Source organism: Pseudophryne corroboree, chromosome 1, assembly GCF_028390025.1.
Source record: "Pseudophryne corroboree isolate aPseCor3 chromosome 1, aPseCor3.hap2, whole genome shotgun sequence".
NCBI classification, from domain to species: domain Eukaryota; kingdom Metazoa; phylum Chordata; class Amphibia; order Anura; family Myobatrachidae; genus Pseudophryne; species Pseudophryne corroboree.
In genome coordinates, this window is record NC_086444.1 from 305,942,574 (window position 1) to 305,957,283 (window position 14,710).

The window sequence follows — 14,710 nt, forward strand, 5'->3', positions numbered from 1 at the left end:
CAGGCCCTGCCCCTATACTAAATGCTCTTCTTGGTCTCAAAGGTCCCCAAGACGACTTACCCGATGACCATGATTGCGGTATGACTATAGAGACTGAGACATCTCCCAGACTGGACATGTCCCCCATACCGGTACCTGATTCTGACCATGTCTTTGTGGACGGCTCTTGCACTAGACCAAATGACTCCACATACCAAGCAGGTTATGCCGTTGTGCGCCTGCCAAATGACGTTCTTGAGGCAAAGCCCATACCTTATCAATCTGCACAGGCTGCTGAACTCCTAGCCCTAACCAGGGCATGTATTCTGTACCAGGATAAACCTGTCACCATCTACACAGACTCAAAATACGCCTACGGCGTTGTGCATGACCATGGAGTTATCTGGTCCCGCCGGGGTTTCATCGGAGCTGACGGTAAGAACATTTCACATGCCCAACTTATCACAGACTTACTTCATGCAATACTCCTGCCTAGTGACATTGCCATCTTACATTGTAGAGCCCACACTGGTGGGGCTGATGAAATTTCCAGGGGTAATGCTCTCGCAGATAGCTCCGCCCGTCAGGCAGCTCAGCTCCCTACCATACACCAAGCCATGGCCGTCATGACCCCACCCATGATAGATGATCAGTATCTACTTACTGAACTCCAAGTTTCTGCCTCCCCCAAAGATTTAGCTGATTGGTTGTTTCCAATAATGCAGAAGAATCCTAAAACAGGATTAATCTGCAAAGAGGGGAAACCATGTATACCTCAAGCAAGCGCTCCTTTGTTCATATCGCACTATCATGGGATTGGTCACAACAGCAAACATACAACACATACATTACTAGACAAAGATTTTTACATCACAGACGCGAGATTACTAGTTGACCAGTATGTTAGCAGATGCATTACATGCTTAAGAAACAACCCTAACAATCCTATGAAGGCAGCTCACCAACACCTGGCATATCCAACCACGCCCTTTACTCATTTGCAAATTGATTTTACTCATATCCCAAACAAAGGGGCTAAACAGGAGTATGCCTTAGTTATAGTAGACATGTTTTCAAGGTGGCCCGAAGCATTCCCTACCAAGGTGGAGGATGCCAAGACTGTTGCTAGAATACTCACACAGGAAGTTATACCCAGGTGGGGCTGCCCATTACAAATAAATAGTGACAAAGGTTCAGCTTTCACGGCCAAGATCACACAGGCTTTGGTAAAGGCCCTACAGATAGAATGGAAGTTTCACATTCCGTATCACCCCCAAAGTTCAGGGGTCGTAGAGAGGATGAATAGGACTATTAAGGACAAGTTAAGGAAGGCCACGGGAGGTACCTTTCACAAATGGAAACAAGTCCTCCCTATCATTCTAGCAGAAATCAGGATGACCCCACAGAAGACTTTGGGATACTCCCCCTTTGAGATACTCATGGGAAGACCCTTTCCCACGCCCTGGGCAAAGAAACCCATGATAGTGCAAGAGGGGGATCTCGATCAGATCAGGGAAGAATATGTCAGGTCTCTCATAACCAAACTGACTGAAGTTGAGCATAATGTTGTTCGGAAAAATCCCTCTAATCCACAGGAACCAACTCACCCCTTCCAGGTGGGAGACAGAGTGGTTGTTAAGGTTCTCCCCAGAAACAAGGAACCAGGAGACTTCGCGTACGGTCCCGAAACAGAGGTTGTTGCAGTTACCAGAACAGCGATCCTTACCAAAGAAGGCCCTACCTGGATACATGCGTCCCGAGTGAAGAACATACCTAGACCAGACCGGGAAGGAAGACCAGAAGGGGTACTAACGGGAGTAGACAACTCTGACCCCCAACAGCAGGAAGAGGTACTAACGGGGGCAGACAGCCCTGACCTCCAGCAGGAAGAGGTACTAACGGGGGCAGACAGCCCTGACCTCCAACTTAACCAAAATGATGACTTCATACATGGAGAAGATGATGGTGAACCACGGACCATGCTGGGCTTGTGTTTCCCTGACTTTTATCGCAGTCCTGCCACTCCTCTGTAGAACTGAGGTGGCCATAACTGAGAAGGCAGGCATATATACCTTTTGGTATAATTCCTCTAGTACCGAGGTAGCCACCTACATAATAGACTATTGTACCATCGTCCCCTGTAAGTCCAAACGGTGGTCCTGGCAATGTGACCAATATGGGACACCACATTCTTCTAATCAGGCCTACATTTGTGTTACCAGCCCTAGTTGGGGAGGGGGGGGGGGGGGGAGTGTAACTCTTGGGGGGCTGTGGGGTGGAATTCAGGAATTAATTGGGGATATCAGCCCCCTGAGGCAGCTACCAGACGTGATAAAAACGGGGAATCATTGCTTTCTCGACTCACCCTTTATAGGAAAAATAAGTGTGATAGTCACTTTATACTAAGTATACGGCATCCTCAACCCACTGACGCTAGCACCTATGTTCTAGGTAAATACGGAGAATATCTATCACCTCGGAGACAATTTCTATTAAAAGATATGTTTAAGAACTCAGAATATCAGCCTAAAGCTAGTACCCAAAATAACCCCCTCAAACCCCATATAACCACATTCAACGACATAATAGCCATAGATAACCCCACCTTCGAAGACACCCTGGCTATTGAGACCGGGTTCTCTGACATAAATTTTTGGTTAGAATGAATGAAATACAGTGCCATCAAACATAATAAAAGTAACTGCTATGTTTGTGGCAAGTCTAGACCCCACTAAGGTACAGTGCCTCTGAATATACCCCCATACCAGGAGGGTTGTTTTTTCAGCCTCTACAATGGCACCAAGACCAACGACAGTGAGTGTGAAATGTGGAAAAAGGAATACCCCATACTATCGAAAAATCCCAATCCAGGTAATACCATAACTATATATCCAGGAAATTATACCTGCTATGTGTCAAACGATACCCATGGTAAGAACTTAAAAACCTTCCCTCAAGGTTACTGCGCATCTAGAAGGACTACTGTCCTGACCAATCAGACCAAATCTCTAGGTGATATCTACTATATCTGTGGAGATATGAAATTAAGAACAAAATTAGATACCCCATGGAAAGGAGAATGTGCCCTGGCTAAGGTAATCATGCCCCTCCACATTCTCCCAGAGGAGGAGCAGCCTCCTTCTACCATCACAGCCTCCAGGAGAAGGAAAAGGGAAAGCCCAGGAGGTAGTTTTGACCCACATGTGTATATTGATGCTATAGGAGTCCCTCAAGGGGTCCCTGATGAATTCAAGGCGAGAGATCAGGTTGCTGCTGGTTTTGAATCTCTCATTCCCATAATATCCGTAAATAAAAATCTGGCCTGGATTAATTATATCTACTATAATCAGCAGAGATTTGTTAATGACACAAAAGATGCCCTTAAAGGTATAGCCGAGCAACTAGAAGCTACTTCCCAAATGACATTTCTAAATCGTATGGCCCTTGACATGATATTGGCAGAAAAAGGGGGCACCTGTGTCTATATTGGAAAGGTAGAGGGATGTTGTACCTACATACCTGACAACACTGGCCCCAATGGTAAGGTCACCTTGGCCATAAAAAAACTAGAGGATTTATCTGTAGAATTGAAAAAGAATTCCGGCATTGATAACCCCTGGAGCCAATACTTCGGGTGGTTTGAGAACTGGAAACAAGCACTTGTACAATTGGGAATCTTTATATTGATTACTCTCATTCTTATATGTGTTATTGTGTTCTGCATCCTACCATGTTGCCGACGGCTCACAACTAAGACCATCGAGAATAATCTCATGTATGAGTCTATAGCCCCACCACATGACAACTCACCTGCAGGCTATAAACAATATCTGGCCAAATACCGTTCAGGGAAACCTCCTCGGAAGAATCATATCATATGAATTTATGATTCTAAGAGGGGGTTGAAGGGTTAAAGGGTCCATGTTCTTTACTCACTGTTATTGCTACAGAGACAAAGACGTCTCAAGGTTCCCATATAAAATTTATAACCATATGAAGCTACTCCCACGCCACACACTGAAACTATGTACTAACTGTGCCTTAGTTTCGACACGTACCCCTGTCCGTGTACGGAAGTCCTTATAAGGACATAGAGCTCGTGGTGCCCTCGTGCATTTCATGTTTCCGCTGTATGATATCCTGCATGTAGTGTCGTAAGTTAACTTCCTTAACCAATTATGTTCTTGCACGTATTGTATACACCCATGTGTCTTATCTACATAGTAAGCCGTAATTCCTATATATACAGAGTGATTCTTAACCAACAGCTGCGTGTTTATTCTTTGTGTTAAGAGTTGCTCTCACGGGTACCTAAGAGGTCATCACATCGAGGGGGTTAAAAGGCAAGATCCTAACAGATGCCCATAAGGTCATCATTAGAAGCCATCACATTCATTGACCGTCTAGACGTAAACATGAATATACCAAGAAGATTAATGACCTCCCCATGTAGCTTAAAAACTTGAACTCCTCCATAAATCCACCCAATCTCAGCAAATACTTTCCTATTTAGAAATAAGGGGAGAACTGAAACAGTCCTTATGTCAGCACAAACTAAGCGGACTCTGAGGAGACTGAACCAAAAGAAACAAGGCTGATCGATATTTGGCTCACAAACTGTGGTCTAGATTTATCCAACATAGTATTTTGACTATTAAGGATACCTGTGGGACCATTCTTAATGACTCCTGTAAAAATATGAGTGAGTTTGAAAATTCTATTCCAAATTGAACAATATTACTACTAAGTCTGTTTCCAGTCCTGAATTATCTACTATTATTAATGATTTTCTTTTTCTGTCAGCCACTAGGTGACACTGGCACAACTTCAAGACTGTGGTTTGGTGATGATGGTGGCTTACAGGGAGCTGGCACATTAAATAATCTAAAAACAGGCTCCTCCCCTCTATACCCAATCATCCCTCAGTTTTTGAATTTGTGCCGAGGGAGCCGGTCACTGCTGACTGAGCTCCAGCTCAGTCTATATTTACTTTCATTTATTTAATTTTTTTTAGTTTTTTTATTCATGGTACTTAGTTTCCTCAGCCTCAGGAACCCTTCACCACTTGTATGAAAGTAATGGGGTCAGGGTTACACACTAGCAGCATCAAGCTGCACAAGGAGAACAGCACTTAACCTGAGAGGCACTGTTCCTCCCGAGACAGCAAGGAGAACAGCGCTTAATCTGAGAAGAACTGTTTCTCCTGAGACAGCCGCATCCTGAGGCTCCGGTTGGGTGGGTAAGCCTCCTTGTGTGAGGTACTGTGCGGTGCCTGCGTCCAGCACAGCGGCGTCCTCCACATTAACTCCCCTCCTCTCCCCGCTGGCTATGACTAGCCGCGGCAGCGGCGCAGTCTACACTACACTGCCGTGCTGATGGTACACAGCGCGGCAGTGTGTGTGAGTGAGCCTTCCAGTGTGGGGCACTGTGCGCGAGTGGCCGCGGCGTGGTCTCCTCTGCACCACCGCGCTGACAGTACAGAGCGCGGCAGCATAGCTCACTCAGTGCAGGAGAGGGGGAGTTTACAGCGGAGGTTAGTGGAGCGGATCCGCGGTAAGCAGCGGATCTGGGGGCTAAGTCTTTAACTAGAAGACAGACAACATCTGGAGCACCTTGTGAGTTGGGTGCAGCAAAAGACTGATTTTAATTGTGTAAGGCACCCACTCAAAATGGCGCTTAGAGACCTGGTTGAGATGGGTGCCTGTGCACAGGGGACGGAGTTGGCAGGTTTTCAAACTGTCAATCACAGAAAAACGTGCCTTCCTGAGCTAGGCAGCTCATGAATGGCAACAATGTTTCTTCTCTCCTCAGCAATCAGCACTGTTAGCAGAGACAGGTGCACTTTCCTTCAGACTGCCAGAAACCTGAAAGCCTGCACATAAAATACAGGCTGGTGGCAGAAGGAGTTAAGGTGGGTACACACTGATAGATATATCTGCAGATCAATTGATCTGCAGATATATTTATGGACGGATCGGGCAGTGTGCTGTGTATCGGGGACTGACGTCATGAACTGGGCGGTTCAGCTGTTAATCCCCGCCAGCTGCCGCCACAGCTTGTGTACGGGCGGCCGGCTGGTCGCCCGTACACACACAGCGATGCGCCAAATATATCGGTAGATATATTGGCGTCGGCTGTGCTGCGGGGCCGACACGATAGGTCTGTGAACGACGGAGTTCACAGACATATCGCCCATACACACTGGCCGAAAGACCCGCAATATATTGGCTGTTCAATGGAACGGCCGATATATCAGCCAGTGTGTACCCACCTTTAGAATAGGGTAGTACAAATATTATACCTCCTAGTACAATTATAATACCTCACTCTATCCTTCTGATATTCCTCCCTCTCTCTGTATTATTGAAGGTGCTGGTGTGAATTGTATGTGTCTCCACTCTGTCCATCACAATGGTAGACAAGGGACCAGCTAATAAAGCATCACAAAAACTATTTATCTGTGCTAAGTGTATAAAAAAAACAAAAACAAAAAACACCTCACACAGACGATTCCTCCCTGTGTGAAGCATGTGCTTCAGAGGTTACGGTAGTAAATACGTCCCAAGACGCTAATTTTCCCCCCGGGCGGTAGCACTCACAGGAACCATCTCACAATTACATAGTGAGGTGTCTGCTTTACGAAAGACGGTTAAGGAGATTCCTCAAAATGAAGTACTCTCTATTGCTAGAGAACCACCCTGGGTGGCAGGTCTTCTCTCTCAGAACAAACTTGAAGAGGACGATCGTGAGTTGGGCGAAATTACTGACCCAGACGAAGAAGTTCCGCAGGAACCTTCTCAGGAGGTTGAACCTCTTATTTTTGCTATAAGAGAAGTTTTGAATACTTTTGAGACTATGACACCGGATTCACCATATACTGCTTTATTTGGTAGAAAGCAGCATTCAACAGTCACTTATCCTTTTTCCAAGAAACTGGATAATCAGCTGACAGAGGCTTGGAAACACCCGGACAAGTGGTTTCAGATGCCTAAAAGTATATATCCATTTCCATCAGCTATGACGGCTAAATGGGAGATGTTACCCCGAGTGGACTCCTCTCTATGCAGGTTGTCCAAAAAGACTGCATTACCTGTTCTAGGAGCAACTTCGTTGAAAGACCCATCTAACCAGAAGCTGGACACCATGTTGAAGTCCATCTATTCGACCGCAGGGGTCTCACTTAGAACAACCTTGGTAAGTTCCTGGGTGAACAAGGCAGTGGCGCATTGGGCCAATAAATTGATAAAGGACTTACAAGAGTGAGTTCCGTTAGAAGAAGTATTGATCTTAGCGGAACATATTAAGGAATCCGCTATATACCTAGGGGAAGTGGCTAAAGGTATCGAACAAGTTAACTCAAGGATCTCAGCAGCAACTATTGCAGCCAGAAGGAATACTTTGGCTTCGGTGATGGCAAGTTGAAGCGGAGTCAAAAAGAGCATCGGGAGCACTTCCATTTACAGGTGACATTCTTTTTGGAAAAGAACTAGACTTGTTAAGTTCTTAGGCTACGGGTGGTAAATCTACCTTTTTACCAACCCTTCCGCCACCACCTAGGCGCTCTTATACTGGAATTTCCTTTTGGTCCTTTTGTTCCCCTCAGCCTTTTAGAGGATGTGGAAGAACTATACCTTTGCGCGTTAGAGGTCACGGCAAGCACTAGTCTCTGCTCATCGTCAAGATCAAAAGCCTGCAGAAAAGACCGTGGCATGACAGTCTCCCCTCTCACCAGGGCCCAAGTACGGAGGGAAATTTTCAGGATGCCTTTTTTCAAGGTATCAGACAATGTGTGGATTCACAATATCATGTCGCAAGGGTACAAGTTAGATTTCAAAGTTTTGCCGCCAAATAAATATTTTACAAGTCTTCCACTTCTTCTGGACAAACATTTGGCCCTTCAGGGTGCATTACAGTCCTTGGTAGAATCGGCTGTGTTAATGCCAGTACCACTGATTCAACGAAAGAAGGGTTACGATTCCAATCTTTTCGTAGTACCAAAATCAGACGGTACTGTGCGACCAATTCTGAATCTGAAATCGTTAAATCAGTTTCTGTCTTATTACCGGTTCAAGGTGGAGTTGCTCAACTCAGTGATCTCGAGCCTGGATCCCAAGGAATTTATGATATCTCTGGACATCAAGGATGCATATCTCCACATTCTGATAAGGGAACCACACCAAGCGTTTCTCAGGTTCGCGTTTCAACAGAATCATTTTCAGTTCAGAGCCTTACCATTCGTTCTGTCCACCGCCACCAGGGTCTTTACCAAGGTCATGTCGGTGATGATTGCTCATCTCAGATCATTCGAGTCACAATGATGCCATACCTAGACGACATCCTCCTCAAAAGCTCCATCAGATCTCAATCTCCAGGAGCATGCTCTAGTAACATAAAATGTGTTGGTGGAACACGGATAGAGAATACATTTTCAGAAATCCGACCTTCAGCTGTTACAGCGTATCCAGTTTCTCGGTGTGATCCTGGAAACCAAAGTCCAGAAAAGTTTTTATGCCTCAAGACAAAGATCTAGGTATACAGAAACTACTCCAAGCTGTCCGCAAGTCCATTTATGCATTAGTTTGCTTGGGAATATGGTGGCAGCTTTTGAAACTCTGGAGTTCGACTGTTTTCATTCACATCCTTTTCAGCTGAATCTGTTACATCAATGGTTGGGGTCGCATCTACACCTTCAAGTTAGTTGGACTAACTCCAGAGACGCGACTTTCGCTTCTTTGGTGGCTCCAACGGCACAATCTCACTGCGGGCAGGCGGTTCGGTGTATGGGACTGGACGCTCCTAACGACGGATGACAGCCTCAGGGGATGGAACGCGGTTGTGTTGGACTTCCATCTTCAGGGCCATTGGTCTCAACAGGAATCACGGTTGCCAATAAATGTGTTGGAACTGAGAGCGATCTACATTGTGCTGGTAAAAGCTGCCTAAGTTCTTCGATCCAAGGCGGTAAAGGTTCAATAGGACAGCACGACTGCTGTAGTGTATGTAAACAAGCAGGGATGAACTCGCAGTCACCAAGCGATGCGAGAGGTGACACGGATTCTCCAGAGGGCCGAACGCAACACTATAGTCCTCTCAGCAGTATTCATTCCAGGAGTGGACAATTGGGAAGCAGACTACCTCAGCCATCAGGATCTACATCCGGGAGAACGGGCACTTCACCCAGAGCTGTTCGACGCTCTGACACAGCGCTGGGGGTGTCCAGAGGTGGATCACATGGTGTACCGTCACAAATTATCAGCTTCCTCAATACATCTCCAGAACACAGGATCCTCAGGCGGAAGTTGTAGGTGACCTGGCAGCATGACCTAGTATACGCGTTTCCTCTATTGTCTCGAATTCTCAAGAGAATCAAACGGGTGTCAATCATGGTGATCTTGGTGGCACCAGATTGGCTTCGGAGAGCTTGGTTTTCAGACCTGTGCGTTCTGCTAGCGGACGATCCTTGTCCTCTACCTCTGCAAACGGATCTACTTCAACAAGGGCCCTTCATGCATCCAGATTTACTGTGACTATGTTTAACGGGATGGCTCTTGAGGCATACATCCTAAAACGCAAAGGGATACCGGAATGTGTGAATTCCACGATGTTGCGTGCACGAAAACCTGTTGTGGCAGCCCATTACCATCGCATCTGGCATTCTTATATCTCTTGGTGTGACCGAAAAGGGTTTCAATCAGATTCTTTTAGTCTCTCATGGTTCTTGCTCTTTCTTCAGGCTGGTTTAGATTCCGGACTTCGTCTAGGATCCCTTAAAGTTCAGATATCTGCTTTATCGATTTTCTTTCACAGATGTCTAGCGTTCCTACCGTATGTGCAAACATTCCTACAAAGGGTCCTTCGGGTACAGCCATCCGTTTATTCCCCCTACAGCTCCTTGGGACTTGAATCTGGTGCTCGATTATCTGCAGTCACCCTGTTTTGAACCCTTGGCAGACGCAGATATTAACTATCTTACTTGGAAGACTGTTTTTCTATTAGCCATAGCTTCAGGTATCTGGAGGGTATCTGAATTAAGTGCCTTGTCTTGTATGCCTCCCTACTTGATTTTTCATCCTGACAGGGCTGAGTTGAGAACACATGCTTCCTTTCTTCCCAAGGTCGTGTCGGCTTTTCATATCAATCAGCCGATTGTGGTATCGTCCTTACAGGAGGACCTTCTTCTTTGGATGTAGTAAGAACGTTGAAGATCTACGTGGAACGGACAGCACAGTTACGAAACACTGATGCTTTAATCGTGCTTCATGATCTCCCGCTGCGAGGGTGGCCTGCTACTAAGCAGACCTTGGCCCGCTGGATTCGGTTGACTATTCGTCAAGCCTACCTACACCAATCTACGCGACCTCCATTATCCATTGCAGCCCACTCTACACGCTCAGTTGGGTCTTCCTGGGCCCCTAGTAGGGGGGGCTACCACGTCTCAACTGTGTAGAGAAGCCACTTGGTCCAGTATTCATAAGTTTGCCAAGTTCTACAAGTTTGATACTTTTGCGGCTTCATCTTCATGGTTTGGCAGTTTTGTTTTGCAAGTTCCTCTGCGATCTCCCGCCCAGGGGGGAAACTTTGGGACGGCCCCAGTGTCTTGAAGTCGTGCCAGTGTACCCTAGTGGCTGACAGAAAGAGGAGGGTTTTGGTACTTACCGATAAATCCCTTTTTTGGAAGCCATAGGGTACACTGGCCGCCCACCCATCGCTGTTCTCTTGGCTTCATTGTTGTTCTGTTTGATTATGTGCTCTCTTGCCTCGTATAGTTCTGTTCTCTTGTACCTGTATCCTCTTGGCTAATTCATAACCGAGAGATGATGGGAGTAGAGGGGGAAGAGCCTGTTTTACGTCTTAGATTATTTAAAGTGCCAGCTCCCTGTAAGCCACCATCATCACCCCACTGTCTTGAAGTTGTGCCAGTGTCCCCTATGGCTTCCGAAAAAGGGATTTATCGTTAAGTACCAAAATCCTCTATTCCTCATGTTGTCTACCACGGCTGTCCAGTTAGGGCGATCAATTACTATATAGAACATCTCCCAAATCCAGTAAAGGACCAGGCAAAGGATAGCTTTTCTGCAGCCTACTATAAATTTTTCAAGCATGTTTTACTCCTCCACCTACAAACAATGTTTCAATTAGGTTCTTTTAGGTATGCATTTTTCTTTGCAAGACCCCAGTCTTTGTAGTAGTTATCGCCCAATGGGGGTCATTCCGAGTTGATCATAGCTGTGCTAAATTTAGAACGGCTACGATCAGGCACTCAGACATGCGGGGGGGTATAGATGGTGACTACAAGGCTATCCAAGATGTTCCCTATCATATCGCCTTTGTACTGAAGGAGATGCGGGCACATGGGGTATTTTATCGACATTTGGTGGAAAAGTCTAGTGATCATAGAATATTGGAGAGATGTTCATGCCCTTATTGAGCAGATCCTAGATGTTACCTTGGAGTATCTTACTATGCCTTCTTATTCCAGCCCTGGGATCGAAGACTAAAAGTCTTATTTCACTTTTGGCCTAATTCAGACTTGATCGTACCAGCAATTAGCGGATGGCCAAAACCACGTGCACTGCAGGAGGGGGGGGAAGGGGGGCAAGGGGGGGGGGGGGGGGGGGAGGAGATATAACATGTGAAGAGAGTTAGATTTGGGTGAGTTATGTTTCTGCGCAGGGTAAATACTGGCTGCTTTATTATTACAATTTTGATTTCAGTTTTAACACACCCCACCCAAATCCAACTCTCTATGCCCGTTATATCTGCCCACCCTGCAGTGCACGTGGTTTTGCCCAACTGCTAAACTGCTAACAAATTTGCTGCTACGATCACGTCTGAATTAGGCCTCTGTCTTAAAGCTGCCAAATCCTCCATATCTAAATTACGGAAGTCCCCTTGCCCCACCTACCTTCCAGCTTGTGAAGAACAAAATTAGGTTCATTGCCTCCCTGGAGATCATCACTTATCTTCTCCAGGGTACGGTGGCTAAATATGATCCCATTTGGGAACCCTGGTATATGTTTAACTATCCCACTCCTACAGTGTAACAGCTCCTTGGTACTGGACTGCCCTCTCAATATACAGAGGTTGGTGTAAATACTTCTGTTACCTCTATCCATTACTATTACCTGATTGACCTATGGTTCTTTCTTTGGTTTTTGCTTTCCCGATGACATGCGCTCTATTCTCTTTCTAACCCCAACACCTCCTTTACCTTCCTCCCTATTCCTACATTTTACTTTTCAAAACAAAAATACTCAAAATAACATGCTGTTGATGTATTCCTCATCTGGGTGTCATTTTTATCTACTACAGTGTTACTCATATTATGGTGAACATTTCTTCTCTGTACTTGTCATCTCAAAATAAAATGGAAAAAAAATAAAAAAAAAGGATTAATAATGTTCTGCATCACAAACAGTTGCATCCCAGTTATGCAATTTTTTTTTTGTTTGATAAGTGGTTGTTATATTGACACTGTATAATGACAAGACACATTACAACAGGGGAAGTGGAAGCACACTACAAAAACCTACCCTGTTCATGTAAATTAGCTGCACAATCCTGAAGATGTAGACCTCTACTGTAGGCAACCTATATGCTTGGGCAATTTTTAATACATCCTCCAAAGACGATGGGGAATCTTGTTTTAGGATGTATTTTATCAAACCCTAAAAAAACAACATTATGCAGCTAGTTACATCACAGAATACCAGAAAAAATACAGCTCTGTACATACATAATGAGTATCTCACCATGATTTGTTTATCATTTGAAAAATTAAAGCCCCTGATTCCGTAGTCTCGCAGAAGTTTGTTCATCTCCATGAGTCTGTAGCTCTCCTGCAGTAATTTTACTCTAATGAGAAAACAAAATATTAGCTTACACAAAGGAAGATAGCGCCAAGTAATTTGTTCTTTAAAGAGGAGTCTGCTCATTCACAGATTTCTGGAATATTGAAACTACTTTTCATGTTTATAGAGATTGCTAAATGTAAAAAAAAAAAAAAAATTAAAAATGTTACAGTGTATACTTTTTACATGCAATTAGGATTATGATTTACAGCATACATTTAACAAAGACAAAATAATGAAAAAAATTTGATTTCTGAATTCTCGTCGGATACCATAATAGGGAGAGCTGTTTAAGGAGAAAACACAAAGTGCAAACTTAAAGTTGTTTGAAGGCTGCTTCATCACCCCCTACATCCCAAATGGCAAGCGCCTCAATTTTGAAAAACATTTTTATTTAATTTTCAAATATCACAGATCACACAAGAACCAACAGATGATTCACATAGACAATACACGATATATGAAAGTACAGAAAAATAGAGCAAAAATAGCACAGAAATAAGAACAGTACGTGTACATGACCATTTAGAATAATGACCATAGAAAGAGGCTTCAAGCCCTTAAAAAACCCGACCGATCATGGTCAATAGAAAATACACATGACAGGTTATTTGAAGTATTCAACATCTGATCCAAGCGGTATTTGAAAAACCACAAAATCAGTGAATAAACAGAAAACAATGAGACAAAAATAAACACATACAGGGAAAACAATGAAAAGTGTAGGGAAACAGTGTGTGTGTGTGTGTGCAGGGGGGTGGGGGTGGAGTAGAAGGATATGCAGCAATATATAGAAATGGATATAACATACCAGCAATACTGTAGTAGGTAAGTCATAGAAAGACACTATACACTTAGTACTGTCGTAATCAAAAAATTTTACATACAGAAAACATACAAACTCCACACAGATGAGTCGCTGTGCGTGCGAATACACGCAGCGTGCACAGCGATATATGGTAGCATATGAATTCACACAGAGAAGCCACAAAGATATATTCAACACATATTTCATACCACACATAAATTAAACATGTCAAGCACCAGACATTATAATGTTTTAAATTATATAATGGAGTATAACATCATGTATATGTATTAATGGAACGGAACAAGATAAACATGTCATGCTTGGTGTCAAAATAATCAGGGGAATGAGTGTGTTAATTTGTGGTTAGATTGTAGCACACTGCAATGAGTAGTTATGATTGAATGTATGAATATGAAGCCACAATTCTAATGAGAACAAAGGAAAGCATGTGGGCAGGAAACCAGTGGCCAACCCCTATGTCGTCTTCTTCAAGGATGGACGTTGCTTGCATATGAACTGACCAATAACACATCATGAATGAGAAAGTTCCCTCCCCTGGACCAATAACAAAAGTCTCAGTCCCAGACATGTACTCCCCAAAATACACAGGATATAGGTGATTCCAGTCACACAAGAAGTTCTGTTTTGCAGTTTTTTTTCTGCTGTGGCAGTTGCTGTTTGCTGTTGAGGGAGAGCTAAAGATGGAGACGACTGTTCACTGAGCATTGAGAGAGGGGGAGAGATGGAGGAAATGTTCTATGGGAAAGGGTAATGTATGTATGCTGGCTGTAACTGTATGCATTCTTTTGTAACAACTGCTTCCTGTGTAATTGTAAATCTGTAACTATATATATATATATATACTGTACATGTGTTATATTGTATGCATATCCTTTTAATATCAAATATATACATCACTGAGCGTTGGAACTCAATATGTGCGAGTGCTTGTTTTCTCTTAAGGGATGTAGTGTTTGTGACGTACAGCGCACTTTTATCGTATATGGTAATAGGATGCGCCTTGCGTCCACAGCATATATTAACGCTGGCATTATAAATATTATAAATA

At 44.2% G+C, this 14,710-nt stretch overlaps 1 protein-coding gene across 3 annotated transcripts in view; it reads right to left on the reverse strand.

The window, feature by feature from the left end:
* KNTC1 (kinetochore associated 1) overlaps nt 1–14,710 on the reverse strand; it is a 736,750-nt gene that overhangs the window by 370,669 nt on the left and 351,371 nt on the right. For all 3 annotated transcript variants that reach the window (XM_063964446.1, XM_063964444.1, XM_063964445.1), the window contains exons 29-30: nt 12,732–12,834; nt 12,513–12,647 (exon numbers count right to left, since the gene is read on the reverse strand). In XM_063964446.1, the coding sequence (XP_063820516.1) occupies nt 12,513–12,647; nt 12,732–12,834 (238 nt within the window). The remainder of the gene's footprint in view (nt 1–12,512; nt 12,648–12,731; nt 12,835–14,710) is intronic.